General features: G+C 42.2%; 1 protein-coding gene across 1 annotated transcript; it reads right to left on the bottom strand.

Moving 5' to 3' along the window:
• On the bottom strand, nucleotides 10,392–12,435 carry LOC109836428 (pentatricopeptide repeat-containing protein At1g33350). Its single transcript, XM_020404321.1, has one exon. It carries the CDS (start codon nucleotides 12,397–12,399, stop codon nucleotides 10,840–10,842), a length of 1,560 nt encoding a protein of 519 aa, XP_020259910.1. The 5' UTR covers nucleotides 12,400–12,435; the 3' UTR covers nucleotides 10,392–10,839.

Here is a 12,435-nt window from a genome sequence, read left to right as displayed (position 1 = left end):
AAAGTATTATATTAAATATATTGTTCATATATTATATTAATTATTATATAATGTAGCATACTAATATAATATAATATAATATATTAATTAATAATGTTAATTAGTAATTATAGTATAACATATTATATTTTTGTATAAATAAAATAATTTATTATATTAAATATATTGATCTTATATTATATTAATTATTATGTAGTGTAACATGCTAATATAATATAATATGATAATTAATAATATTAATTAATAATTATAGTACAACATATTATATTTTAATTTAAAGTAAAATAAAGTTTATATTATAATAATATACTAAATAAGATACTAAACCAATTAGATAAGTTAATTTAAAAGTAATTAATAGATGAAATTATATTTTAATAAGGTGTCACATCATCAATTATCCCACATGAATTGTCAAATCAAAGACTCAAATTGTCCTATTATCTCATTTATCCCATTTTACCCCACTCAAAATATCTCAAAAGGATAAAATTGTTTCATTAGAACAATTTTTCCATTTGGTCCAAATTTGCCCCCACCAATAACCCCCCTAAGCTTCTGCTTTTTAAACTAAGGAATTTTTTGTTATAGGCATTTTGAGCTCCAACTATAATAACAACCTCTTGAAGAAATGAAAACCCTAACTTCGATCGTTACTGATATCTTTGGGCTTTACTATAGCCTCTACATAAATTTACAAATAAGTCCCTAATAATACTAATATGTCAACACTTCCTCCTCAAGATGGGCGAAAGATATTATTAAGCCCATCTTGTCACATCCTCTAATCATATCTACTGAGTTGAGTCCTTTAGTCAGACAATCTGCTGCCGTCCTTAGTCGAAACATGACTTAGCTCCAGTAGTCCACTATTCAACTTACTCTTTGATGAAGAACCTATCGATCTGCGATGTGTTTGGTTCTATCATGCTGCACTGGTGTTGTTGGCAATATTATAGCTGACTTGTTGTCACCATAACTTCATTTATCTCCTTGATCCAGCTTCAGCTCCACCAGCATACTCTTTACAACCATAAGCAACTCAGCAACTCCTAAGGCCATAGCTCTATACTCTGCCTCGCTGTCGATCTCGCCACCACTGACTGTGCTTCTTGCTCTTCACAAGACTAGTTACCTCCTATAAAGATGCAATATCCTGAGGTGGACCTCCTGTCATTAGCACAGCTAGCCCAGTCAGAGTCGCAATAAGCCTCGATGTTCACATGTCCATTCTTTCTGAATATCAGCCCCTTTTTCCGGGGCACTCTTTAAATATCTCAGAATCTGGTACACAGCGTCCATATGACCCTTCCTCGGATCGTGGCATGTAGGCGACTCACCACGCTTACTGCAAAGGAAGATATCAGGACGTGCGCTGTGACTCAAATAGTATCAGCCTTCCCACCAACCTCTGCATATCTGTCCGCATCAATGCTCCAGGCTCAGCACCTAGCTTGACCTCTCGCGTCGATCGGTTGTAGTTGCCCGGGTTTGCACCACTTAACATTCCATGTCTCTGTGATGAAGATCAGTGCTATACTTTCTCTGGCATAGGATGATCCTTCCGCTCTCGAGCATATTCTAATTCAAGAAGTTTCTAAGCAAGCAAGATCTTTCACCTCAAATTCCTTACCCGAGTCTCAATTTGAGTTCAGGGCAACTCCTCTCATCATCCCTTAATTTATCATATAAGAACACATATACCGCAAGCATAGTAATGTGGCCTCCACTCCGTCGAAAGAACACTGTAATGCGCTTCGGCGATTGATCTGGTGGTACCGCACTACCAACATACGCCTTCTGAATTCTGTCGAACCAAGCACTGGAGAGATTGCTTCAAGACCATAGAGAGACTGTCTTCAATTGCAGACCTTCACATGTCTGATCGTGTACCATCGCTGTGTATCTCCATGTATACCTCTCCATAGATCTCCATGAAGAAGACATTTTTCACATCTAGTTGGGTGTAAGCTTCCATCCACCATTTACTGCCAGAGAGATTAAGGTCATCCGAACAGTGCGCTCATCTTCGGCCACCGGTGGAACCAGTCTCATCATAATCGATGCCATATGTTTGATTACCCTTTTCTGCCACCCAGGCGCAGCTCTGAGTAGTCCGCTCAACTTGTCCACTCGGTGGATTCTGCTTCACAAGTGAAGACCCATTGCATCCAACTGCCTCTTTCCTTCTCGGTAACTTTACTAGCTCCAACGTCGCGTTCTTCTCTAGAGCTTCCTAGTCCTCGTGATTAGCACGTTCTCCATTTTGGGTCTTCTTAGCACTGCCATTGTTAGCGTAGTAACAGAGGTCCAATATGCAATGAATGCCCTCATATGCAGGGAGTGGATTACTAGAATATGATATCCACTGGGCAGATCCCAACAATATCTATCGAGAGGATGTCCCGCATTACTGCGAGTAGTTCCTCCTCGTGATATTGGCTGTAGGAAGGAGTAGGGAGAGGAGATGTTATCAGTAGAGATGCTTATACCTTGGGAATGAATTCGTAGGTATTTCAGGACGGGTGGCTTGGCAGCATATGGCAGCACTATGCACTGTAGTACTGGTTTCTCCAATTTGTTTGCCCTTCCTGCTTATAGGTAGTACCTCCTCCCCTGAACAGTGCCTAACACCGTCTCTTGTTCCTTTCTTCGTGATTCTCCGGCTCCTCCTCAACCAACTCCTCCTCAACCAATTCGCCCTCCCAGAATCGATAACAGAAATGGATTTCTCCACATTGTTCTCCGTCTCTCACCTTCCTCCTCTCGCCCCATAACTTCTAGTATGACTAGTTTATCCATCTATATGAATCGTAATATGGCTTCGAGTTCTCGAAAGTGCACATCCATGCCAAACACCTTTTTCCTATCCGCCAGCAACAATCCCTCTGCAGCATGATATCCCACAAAAACACACAGCTCTAGGGGCAAGCCCGACAGCGGCCTGTTCCTTCACAAACACCACACAGCCCAAACACTTTGGTGAAGGATCCCACCATTATCTCCTTTCAAATATCACACGGAGACTCAATCCCAGCACTCTCGAGGGCATTTCTTGATCAAGCGCTGCTGCGGTCATACTGGTTGTCCGCATATATCGACTACAACACAGTAGCAACCTCTAAAAGCATGTTTTCTTTTCTCCGCTACCCCATTCTGTGCCTGGAGTGTATGGACAGGTTGGTCTGGTATGTATTGCCTTGAAGGCTGACAATTTCTTCAGAGGCTCTGTTGCGTTATCACTCTCCTAATTCTGACCTCAATACTTTCACCACTGCTCCCGTAGATCTGCAACAGTCTTATGAAAATTTTGGAAGCCACCCAAAACACATGCACTTTCTAATTCTTCATACAGGTATAACCAGAGTACACTGGAGAGAAGCCAATCGAATAAATGTAACAAATATTTGTATCCCATTCATCGAACCTTGTGCGAATACAAGGCCGCCAAGATCTGAATGTACCAGTGTCAAAATGCCCATGGAACCTCTATGACGCAGAACTAACATAGAGTTTTAGTAGCCCATATCAACTCACACACAAGTTTCGGTATGACCTTTCTCAAATAAAAGAAGTGACTAACACAAAACACTAGAAGTACCTCCCAAACGCTGGTCTCTACACATTTTCAGCACTCATTTTAGATCCTACTCACTTCAACTGACACCATCAACCCCCCACACAGAACCACAGCACTACGCAGTGTGCCCTAGTCCCAAGTTCTGCCGCCTGTCCCTTTTTCCTTGAAGCATTACCTTCGGGAACAATCAAAAGAGACGAGCTGCATTTATAGTGGAGGATGCATAGAACTAATAGATAAAAGAGTGACTGGAAAGAGAGGAGCATTGCAAACATTGGCCGTCAAAGTTCACAGAACAGTACAACAACTGTACCCGGCTTGACAACACCGGCTGAAATGTGCGATCAGCTGTTTGAATACTACATCAGGCAGATGCTAAGTGGTATATTGATGAGAAACTCTACTAGCATACCGTGTCACATGGCCGAGATGCACCGCTGAGTCGACTATCCACTCTGATGATCGTCGGGAGGACATCAGAAGCCAAGAGCATGTATGTCATCAGCCTACCTTTGTTCGGATTGAGCATACGGCTCGCAGTTGCCTCTGGACGAAGGAACGATATGTAGATGCCTCCGCAGTCCATCCTCAAATCTCCATCCCCTATGCCCCTACGTCTGCTGTTTTTTCCTGTATCGTGAGGATGAGCACGATCCCTCCTCTGTAAAGACCACTCAGCTTCTTCTTCTCTGCTACTGCAGATTTGCCCGTATCCCTTGCCTCCATTTCACCACGTCGACCCCCACGGCTACGACCACACCTCGAACTGTCCACGGTCACGCCGAATCTCCACCTTGCGATGGCTTGGGTGCAAGCATGCCGTAGATGGACCACCGCACGGCGGTTATAGCATCTGTCGGTCTGGTCTCCCCTAGATTCCAGTGTTGCTAGAGGTGCCTGTGCTGAATTCACACAGGAAGTCCACCGTTCCCGCCTGCCAGCCCGAATGCGAGCTCTCCTCCTGGATGCATAGCCAGAGATAGCCTCCTTCAAGCGTTGGAATCTTCGACGTTGAGCTAGGAGGCCCAATGCAATTCGCTGAGCGAACTCTGATTGTCAATGCCTTTAGAAACACCATAGTCCTCTCTTGTAGAAAGGCCTCTCCCGCCTCTTTACATTCCTGGGGTCCTTGCAGCTTAGCCCGGGGAGAGAAATGATCATAATCCAGCCACAGGCGTTGCAAACTTCTGTAGCATATTCCTGCTACCAGTCCTTTCACCCTGGGGACGGCTGTGCGCGCTCAGATCTCTCCTGTTAAATCATGAATACCAGCCAGGTTATTCCCCCCCTCCATCATACGTCCTTCTAACTTCTCACAGACGTCCTTCACCGTTCTCAATCCAGTCTACGTGCGCGATCGTCGGGACCAACGAGTTGAGAAGCCAGATGTACACCAACATATGAGTTGGTCTTCCACTATCTCTTCCCTCCGAGTCCTCCTCGGTTCTGTCGCCTCTCCTGTCAAGTAACCCTCAGGTTCCTCCCGACAGAGGCGTGTATCGCACCGCCCGACGACCAGCTCAGGTAACGTACTCCGGGTCTCCATCTCAAGCTTCAGAGTGCGCGGGATTGCGGACAGCTCCAAGCTTCTTCGATGCGTTTGATCGCACTCTCGCCGAGCGACAACTTCTTAGCTTGCATCAAAGTGACACCTCGCGCGGGTTCAACTTCTTGATGATCTCCTCCATCGGAATAGGCTTCAGACCACCACTGTTCACCTGTCCTTCTTTCCGACCCTTCCCCCTGTTGTGTGCAGTAAAATTTCGTGGGCAAGCGACCTCTGCGCTGACACACAAGAGTAGGAACCTCAAAAATACCAAAATTCTCGTTATCTCAGAGGAAACAAGAATCAAGAACCAGTGTATATGATCTCATCGATGGTGGGAATAAACTCTTCCCTGTCATCAGTTCCGAGGACTGGAGTCAAGTGCGAACCATGCCAAACTCGAGGGTCCAGCATTTAGGCGCAGCAAGCCGCTGGCAAAAGCGTTCTGAGGGGGGGGGGCTCGTTTGGGATCGGAAAAAACAGGGGGGCGCTGTTTGGATCGGAAAAAAAACAAAAAACAGGGGGGCGGCCTTGTTGCGGATCTTGAAAAACAGGGGGGGGCTGTCGCTTGGTCAGGGAGGGTTTTTCAGGGGGGTTCGCTGGACAGCGGGGGGGCTCGCTTAGGTTCAGCGGGGGGAATCGAAGTTCTCCGGCAAAGGTCTGATGGGGGGGGGCTGTTTTGGCCCGCCGGGATCGCCGAAAAACAGCTGGGGGGCTGTTTGGCGATCGGAAAAAAACAAAACAGGGGGGGGGACCCTGCCGTTGGGATCGGAAAACAGGGGCCGGGCGGTGTCTGTCGGCTGGTCAGGGGGAGTTTCAAGGGGGTTTCGCCGGTCAAGTGGGGGGGTCGGTTCCACCTGTCAGGCGGATCGGTCGTGTCAGGCGGGGTCAGGGGGTGTCGAGGTTAGGGAATCACCTGGCAGAGGAGAGGATTGAGTGTCAGCGACGAGTGGCGGTTGGGTGTTTCTTGGCTGGGCGGCCGGCGAAGGGGCGGAGGCGCAGGCTTCGCGGGCGGCGGCGTGAGGAGAGAAGAGGGTGGAAGCAGCCGGCTCTGATACATGAAGAAATGAAAACCCTAATTCATTATGATACTCTGGGCTTTATATAGGCCCCTACAAATCTTACAAATAAGTCCCTAATAATACTAATATGTCAACACCTCTCATGCAGGTTAGGTTCATATTACTGTGGTAAATGAGAAGTTGGAATTGTATCCATTCCCACTCATTCTTGCGTACCAAACGAGGCGTAAGTTAATATAACAAAAAATAAAAAAGGTATTGTTGTTAATATACGCCCAACAATATCAAACAATAATCTAAAGATCTGATCTTAATCAGCCTACAACATCATATCAAGGAAAGACAAGATCAAAGCTAATTATGAGCCGTCTCCTGGTACAGCGGATTCATCTCTCTACTAGAAAAAGCCATTATGCAAAAGTATGAATTGAATAACGCGATAATATTGCAATTGGTTAGAATACTAACTATATGGAGCACAAAAAAAATCCAAGATAAGATTTAATCCCACACACATATCACCCTTGTGGCCAGTTTGCATTCGTAATATTATCCCCACCCTGCTCTCTCCTCCTCCACTCTTTTCTGATCCTCAACATTTTGAACCCCGCATGATTCTACAAATTTTTTTTTAAATCCCCGAAAAATATCAACACTCAATCCCCATCCTCTCTCTACCTCTGCTTACTATTTAACAACAATAACACAGTTTTCCAAAAGTTATGTTATTAACATATTGAAATCTGATTGGCTAGTCTAAGAGAAGATTGATCGGTAGCCTTGAGCTTCTTATGCGCGGCGGAAACGAGATCCACAAATAGGAAAAATCTCACCTTTATCACCAACTGAAGTCCTAGACGAACTTACAAAATGATATACTGCTCCAATTAGCTCAAGCGTAGCCCAAGCTCTGATTCCTAATCTGTTTTGGTAACAGGATTCCAAATCTGTTTTGGTAACAGGTTATTAGGATTCTTAATCTGTTTTGTTTTTTGCTTTAGAATTCCTAGTATGTTTTTGGTTTTAGGATTTCTATATGTATGGAACGATTGGAAAAGAAAATTGAGCAGCGAATTGGGGATATTTGCAGCACAGAAAAGAGGTATTTTCTGAGTTATTGGTTAGAGTTTTATTTGGAGAGAATTAGAGATTTGTTGGTGAGATTAATTTGTGAGTTTGAGTGATTTGTAATCTCAGTTTGTACTATTCTTCTCTATTAGTGAAAACATCATCCCCTTCTTACCCCGTGGACGTAAGCAACTTGCCGAACCACGTTAAAATTGATTGTTTGTGTTTTTGCCGTTATTGTGAATTGTTTGTGGCCTTCTCTCTCGGCGATTGGTTTGGTTTCTCGAAGTATATCAGTTGTTTGGCTTCCGCCGCGCACAACAAAGCTCCTATACACACATTAAGAAAATCATATAGATAACAATATTTAGGAGTTTACACGAGTCTCCCATCAATATCCTTAATATTCACTGCAAACAATAAAATGAGTAGTATAAACAAAATACTAAATCCGATGAAAAGTATGAAAACTAGTGTAACCAGAGACGACTACTTTTATAACCGCACTAAAAAAACAACTTATTCCTACTTTACAGTTAAAGACAGATCACAACCATCCACCAAACAAATTAATGAATGCCTATGTTAACTTCAGAATTGCAACATATATTTTTCTAACTATATCTAAATTTCAACTGTGGAGGTTTAGCGTTTAGTAGTGTTATAATCTATACACATTGTGATAAATATAGAAAAGTTGTAGTTGCATTCAAATCAAACATCGTTCCCTTAGGGCCTGTTTGTTTGCATGAAAGTAATTGTGAAGTAGCTGAAGTAAAAGAAATAAAAGCTACTTCTGCTACTTCCAAGCAAAAAAATATGTTTGGTTCTCTGAAAAACTTACTTCCAATACTTTCCTAAATGCTTATGTGGCGTCTACGTGTCATCCTTACTTCTAAAATATTTTTCCAAATCTCAATACCCAGAAGTAGCTCGGAAGTAGTTGAAATGCATATTAATTAGGACATAAATATTTTTTTTATTAATATTTCCTTTATTAGTTACTTCTAACAACTTTTCAATGATAAAATTACTTCCTAGTAATATTTTCAAATGTTATCCAAACAAAAAAAGTAAATGAAGAGGAAGAAGTTCAACTTCTATTACTTCTAAAAATATATGAAACAAACAAAAAAAATGCTATTTTCACTACTTCCTACTTCATAGCTTTGAAAGTTACTTCTATAACCTACTTCTTACTTCTAATACTTCCATTATCCAAACGGGGCTTATGCTCACCAAACATGATGTGCTTTTGGATGTTAGAAATGTCATTCCCACTACTCATTAATCCCCACTTGACATGAGAATTGTTATTCTCAATAAGTTATCAAAGAATTGATATTCTCACTTAAGTGAGAATAAAAATAATATAATAAATACATGATATGCCCTTATTAAAGATATTCATATTTAATTTTCTAATCGCACCCAAACATGAGAATGTGTGTGAACATTCCATTCCAACATTCATTTCATTCTCACTTGATTCCATTTCCGCGTACCAAACGAGATGTAAGAGAATTTTCTATTATAATAACCATAAAGAATCGAGACTATGATCATTCATGAGTCAAGTTCTCTCAAAACCGCTCATATGCGAGTGGATAGTTCTGACAGCCTTGAGCTTTACATGTGACAAACATGCGGTTCTGAACGGATGGTTTTCAACGTTACATGTGAGAAACATGGGGCAAATTGGTAATTTCATCTAAAGTGAATTTAAGTTAACGAGAGAGATTACAGAGGCCCGTAATATCTAGAAAATAAAAGGCTAAACTATCAAATTGATATTAAAAAAAACAAATTTATCGTTTTGATATTTAAGGTGTCTCTGATATTTGGCTATTTAAAGTGAATTTAAGTTAACGAATATGTTTGAAATGACATTGGCATTAATTTTTCCAACCGGAGAATTTCTTCTCATTTCCTGACCTCTTAAAGTTTGTACTTTACACTCTTCTTCATCTTCTTTCCAAATTCAAATTTCTTTTAGTCATCCATCTTTCAACCTCTCTTTCTCTCTAATGAATAGAGTCTCCTCCCCCTTCAACCTCTGACCAATGGAGCCAATATATTGATTACTGTGTTATTTAAGCTATTTGTTAAGTAGTTGGTTTTTTTCAAAACATAATAATTTCATGCGTAAGTTCATGATATTCTTTGTATTCCAAAAATAGAGTTTACGGCGAACGTTAGTATCTTTTTTTATGCCATCGATCTTAGAAGAAATTTTATTGTGTACTTTTAAGAGGCTAGGGGGTGAGATGAAAATTTCCCGCCTTAAAAAATATCGCCGACGATATATTAAACATACATGCTAACTTAAACCCACTTTAAATAACCAAATATTATTGAAGATGCTATAAATATCAAAGCGGTAAAATGAGTTTTTTTTTTTTAAATACCAATTTGAAGGGGTGCAAGTTGCAAGGAGGTCACTTTCACAGTGAGTAAACGAGGACAAACAGGTGATGGCCACCCCTCCATAACAGTCAACTGTATCTCCACTTGTAGAAGAATAATGTGACAATTAACTAAAAGAAGAAAATAGCAAACGCAGATCAAAAGACCGCAAGCAATCCGTGACGGGCAAATTGTGTGTATTTGATATTGAATGGTTCCCTGAATCTCTTTTATAATAAAGTAATAATGTGTTTGATCCTTGCCAAATTGGACCACGGGTTTCGTCGTTTCATCAAAAAAAGGAGCTTGTTACTCGGTGCATAGAACGGTGAAGAGTTTACTTCTCCGTCACAATCATCCACATTCAATGTATTATTATTTTTTTAGGTAAAATGTAGGCAGGGAGTCCTACTCAAAATATATCATATAATGGATATTTTATGCAAATTTGATCCGTCTTGTATGGAGAAAAAAATATATACAGTTCATGCTATGATGATATAGTAATAAATAAAGATATCCTAAAGATAAATAATACCGGTATTAAGGGTAGCTCCTTGCAGAGGTGGGATGAATGTGAGATTCGAACCCGGACCGCTGGCAGACTCCAAAGGAGTTAAAGTTGAGCGGACTGACCAGGTTCCCCTTGTTACCCGGAAAAAAAAATGAACAGTAGCCAAACAAGAAATTTGACCGTAGTTTGGCAGTTACCTTATCAAAATATTGCCGGAATTATAGCAGTGTTCTAGGAAATTACTCGTCGGTCCACCCAAACTGAGGCCCTCAGAATCACAAGCCCAGTAAATGTATTTGTAGGTATGAGCAAAAAAAACCTGATATACAATACACAATTCATGGTTGAATATCTACAGTGGCTATACCAGTGATGTCAATGGATCACTTGTATGTTAACAAGAATCAACACGAATATCTCCACGAGGGAGGACAAAATTTCAGCCTGATACGATGCAACATGATGCTGAGCAACTAAAAGGCGCAGCATATTCAGATTGGCCTGAGCACCAAGGAAATTAACGCAGGGAAAATCCTATAGAAGGTCCTCCTTATAAAACGACGTAGCGAGGAATGAAACTGCGACGACAAGTATTTAACAGGAATTTTTGAAGTTGTTGATTGTACTGGTACGCACTGGTATCTTATACTGATTGCGCTAAATTAGAATTAATTTTCTAGCAACTATCAACTTCACCTCCTCCTCACGTTTCCATCACTCCTGCCAACACCTCTAAAATTCTATGTATCTCCTCGGATTCACAATGAAGCTTATCACCAGAATGAAACTGATGAAACTCAGTTTCAGCCTCAATCCAACTACACCCCGGTAATTTCTTCCCTCCCCCCTCCTTCAACATCTTCCTAACCTTACCCACTTCCTCCCACTTCCCGCTCTCACTATACAAATTTGCCAGCATGATACCATAACCGACATTGTCCGGATTCATCTCCAACAACTTCTTAATTGCAAACTCAGCCAAATTCTTATCTCCATGAATCCTGCAGCCGTTGAGCAAGGACCCCCAGACAACCTCATCAGGCTCTATTCTCATATCCTTTACAAACTCCATTGCCTCTTTAAACCTCCCCGCTCGACCTAGTAGGTCTATAACACATCCATAATGCTCGATTTGTGGCTCAATTTTATAGTCTTGCTTCATGGACTCAAGGTAATGAAGCCCTCTATCGACTAGTCCTCCGTGAGTACAAGCATTCAAAAGACCAACAAATGTTACTCCATCCGGTACCAAACCACTAATCTCCATCGCTTTAAAGGTTTCAATCGCATTATTGCTATGCCCCTGGAGTGCAAGGCAATTGATCATAGAATTCCAAGCGGTCAAGCTCTTATCACTCAAAGTATCGAAAACCCACCTAGCTTCTTTAACATTCCCGCATTTTCCATACATATCAATGAGCGCATTGGACACAAAGGAACTATAACCAATTTGCACTTTCAAGACATACCCATGAACCAATTTCCCAAGGCGAAGCATGCCAAGATGCCCGCATGCCGAGAGAACACAAGATACCGTCGTAGAATTTGGCCTCGCCCCGCTTATAACCATCCTCTGAAACATCTTAACAGCCTCAGGAAACATCCCATTTTGTGCGAAACCAGCAACCATAGAATTCCAAGAAGGAACATCTCTCTCGGGCATTTCCTCAAACAGTGCAACTGCATTCCCCATCTTCCCAGCCCTCGCGTACCCAGAAATCAAAGCAGTCCAAGAAACCACGTTCCTGTCAGGCATTTCATCGAACAGTGATCGGGCAGTGCCCAAATCAGAAAACCTCGCGTAAGAGTCCAAAAGTGACGTCTTTATGACCGAGTACGCATCAAAACCAGATTTTGAAACATGGGTATGCACCAATTTCATCAATATAAGATCCGAACAATCAGAGCAGGATTTGAGGACGAGCGGGTAGATGAACTCGTTGGGCTTGGGTTTTCCAAGCTGGAGCATTTGGGCGAAGAGATTGAGGGCGGAGGAGTGAGAGTGGAGGGAGTAGGCGGTGAGCATAGCGGTGTAGAGGAAGACGTTGGGGGAGCGGAGGGAGTCGAAGATGAGGCGGGCGTAGGAGAGGTCGGTGAGGTTAAGCGCGGAGAAGCGGACCAGCTTGAAGGAGAGCAGCTGGTTTTGGCCATGGCCTGAGATAATGAGGGAGGATTGGATTTGCTTGAGATGGGTTAAGGACTTGGATTTGTCGAGGAGGGAGACGATGCGTTGGTAGAGAGTTGGAGAACTCGAAGAGGGCATGCTAATTGTTTCCTCGTCAGCGGAGCTCGGTGTACG

Source organism: Asparagus officinalis, chromosome 4, assembly GCF_001876935.1.
Source record: "Asparagus officinalis chromosome 4, Aspof.V1, whole genome shotgun sequence".
Classification (NCBI taxonomy): Eukaryota; Viridiplantae; Streptophyta; class Magnoliopsida; order Asparagales; family Asparagaceae; genus Asparagus; species Asparagus officinalis.
This window is presented reverse-complemented; position numbering and strand designations above follow the sequence as displayed.

Bases quoted from the DNA above. Each gene is read 5' to 3' on its own strand.
- LOC109836428 (XM_020404321.1), bottom strand. From the start codon at position 12,399: ATGCCCTCTTCGAGTTCTCCAACTCTCTACCAACGCATCGTCTCCCTC.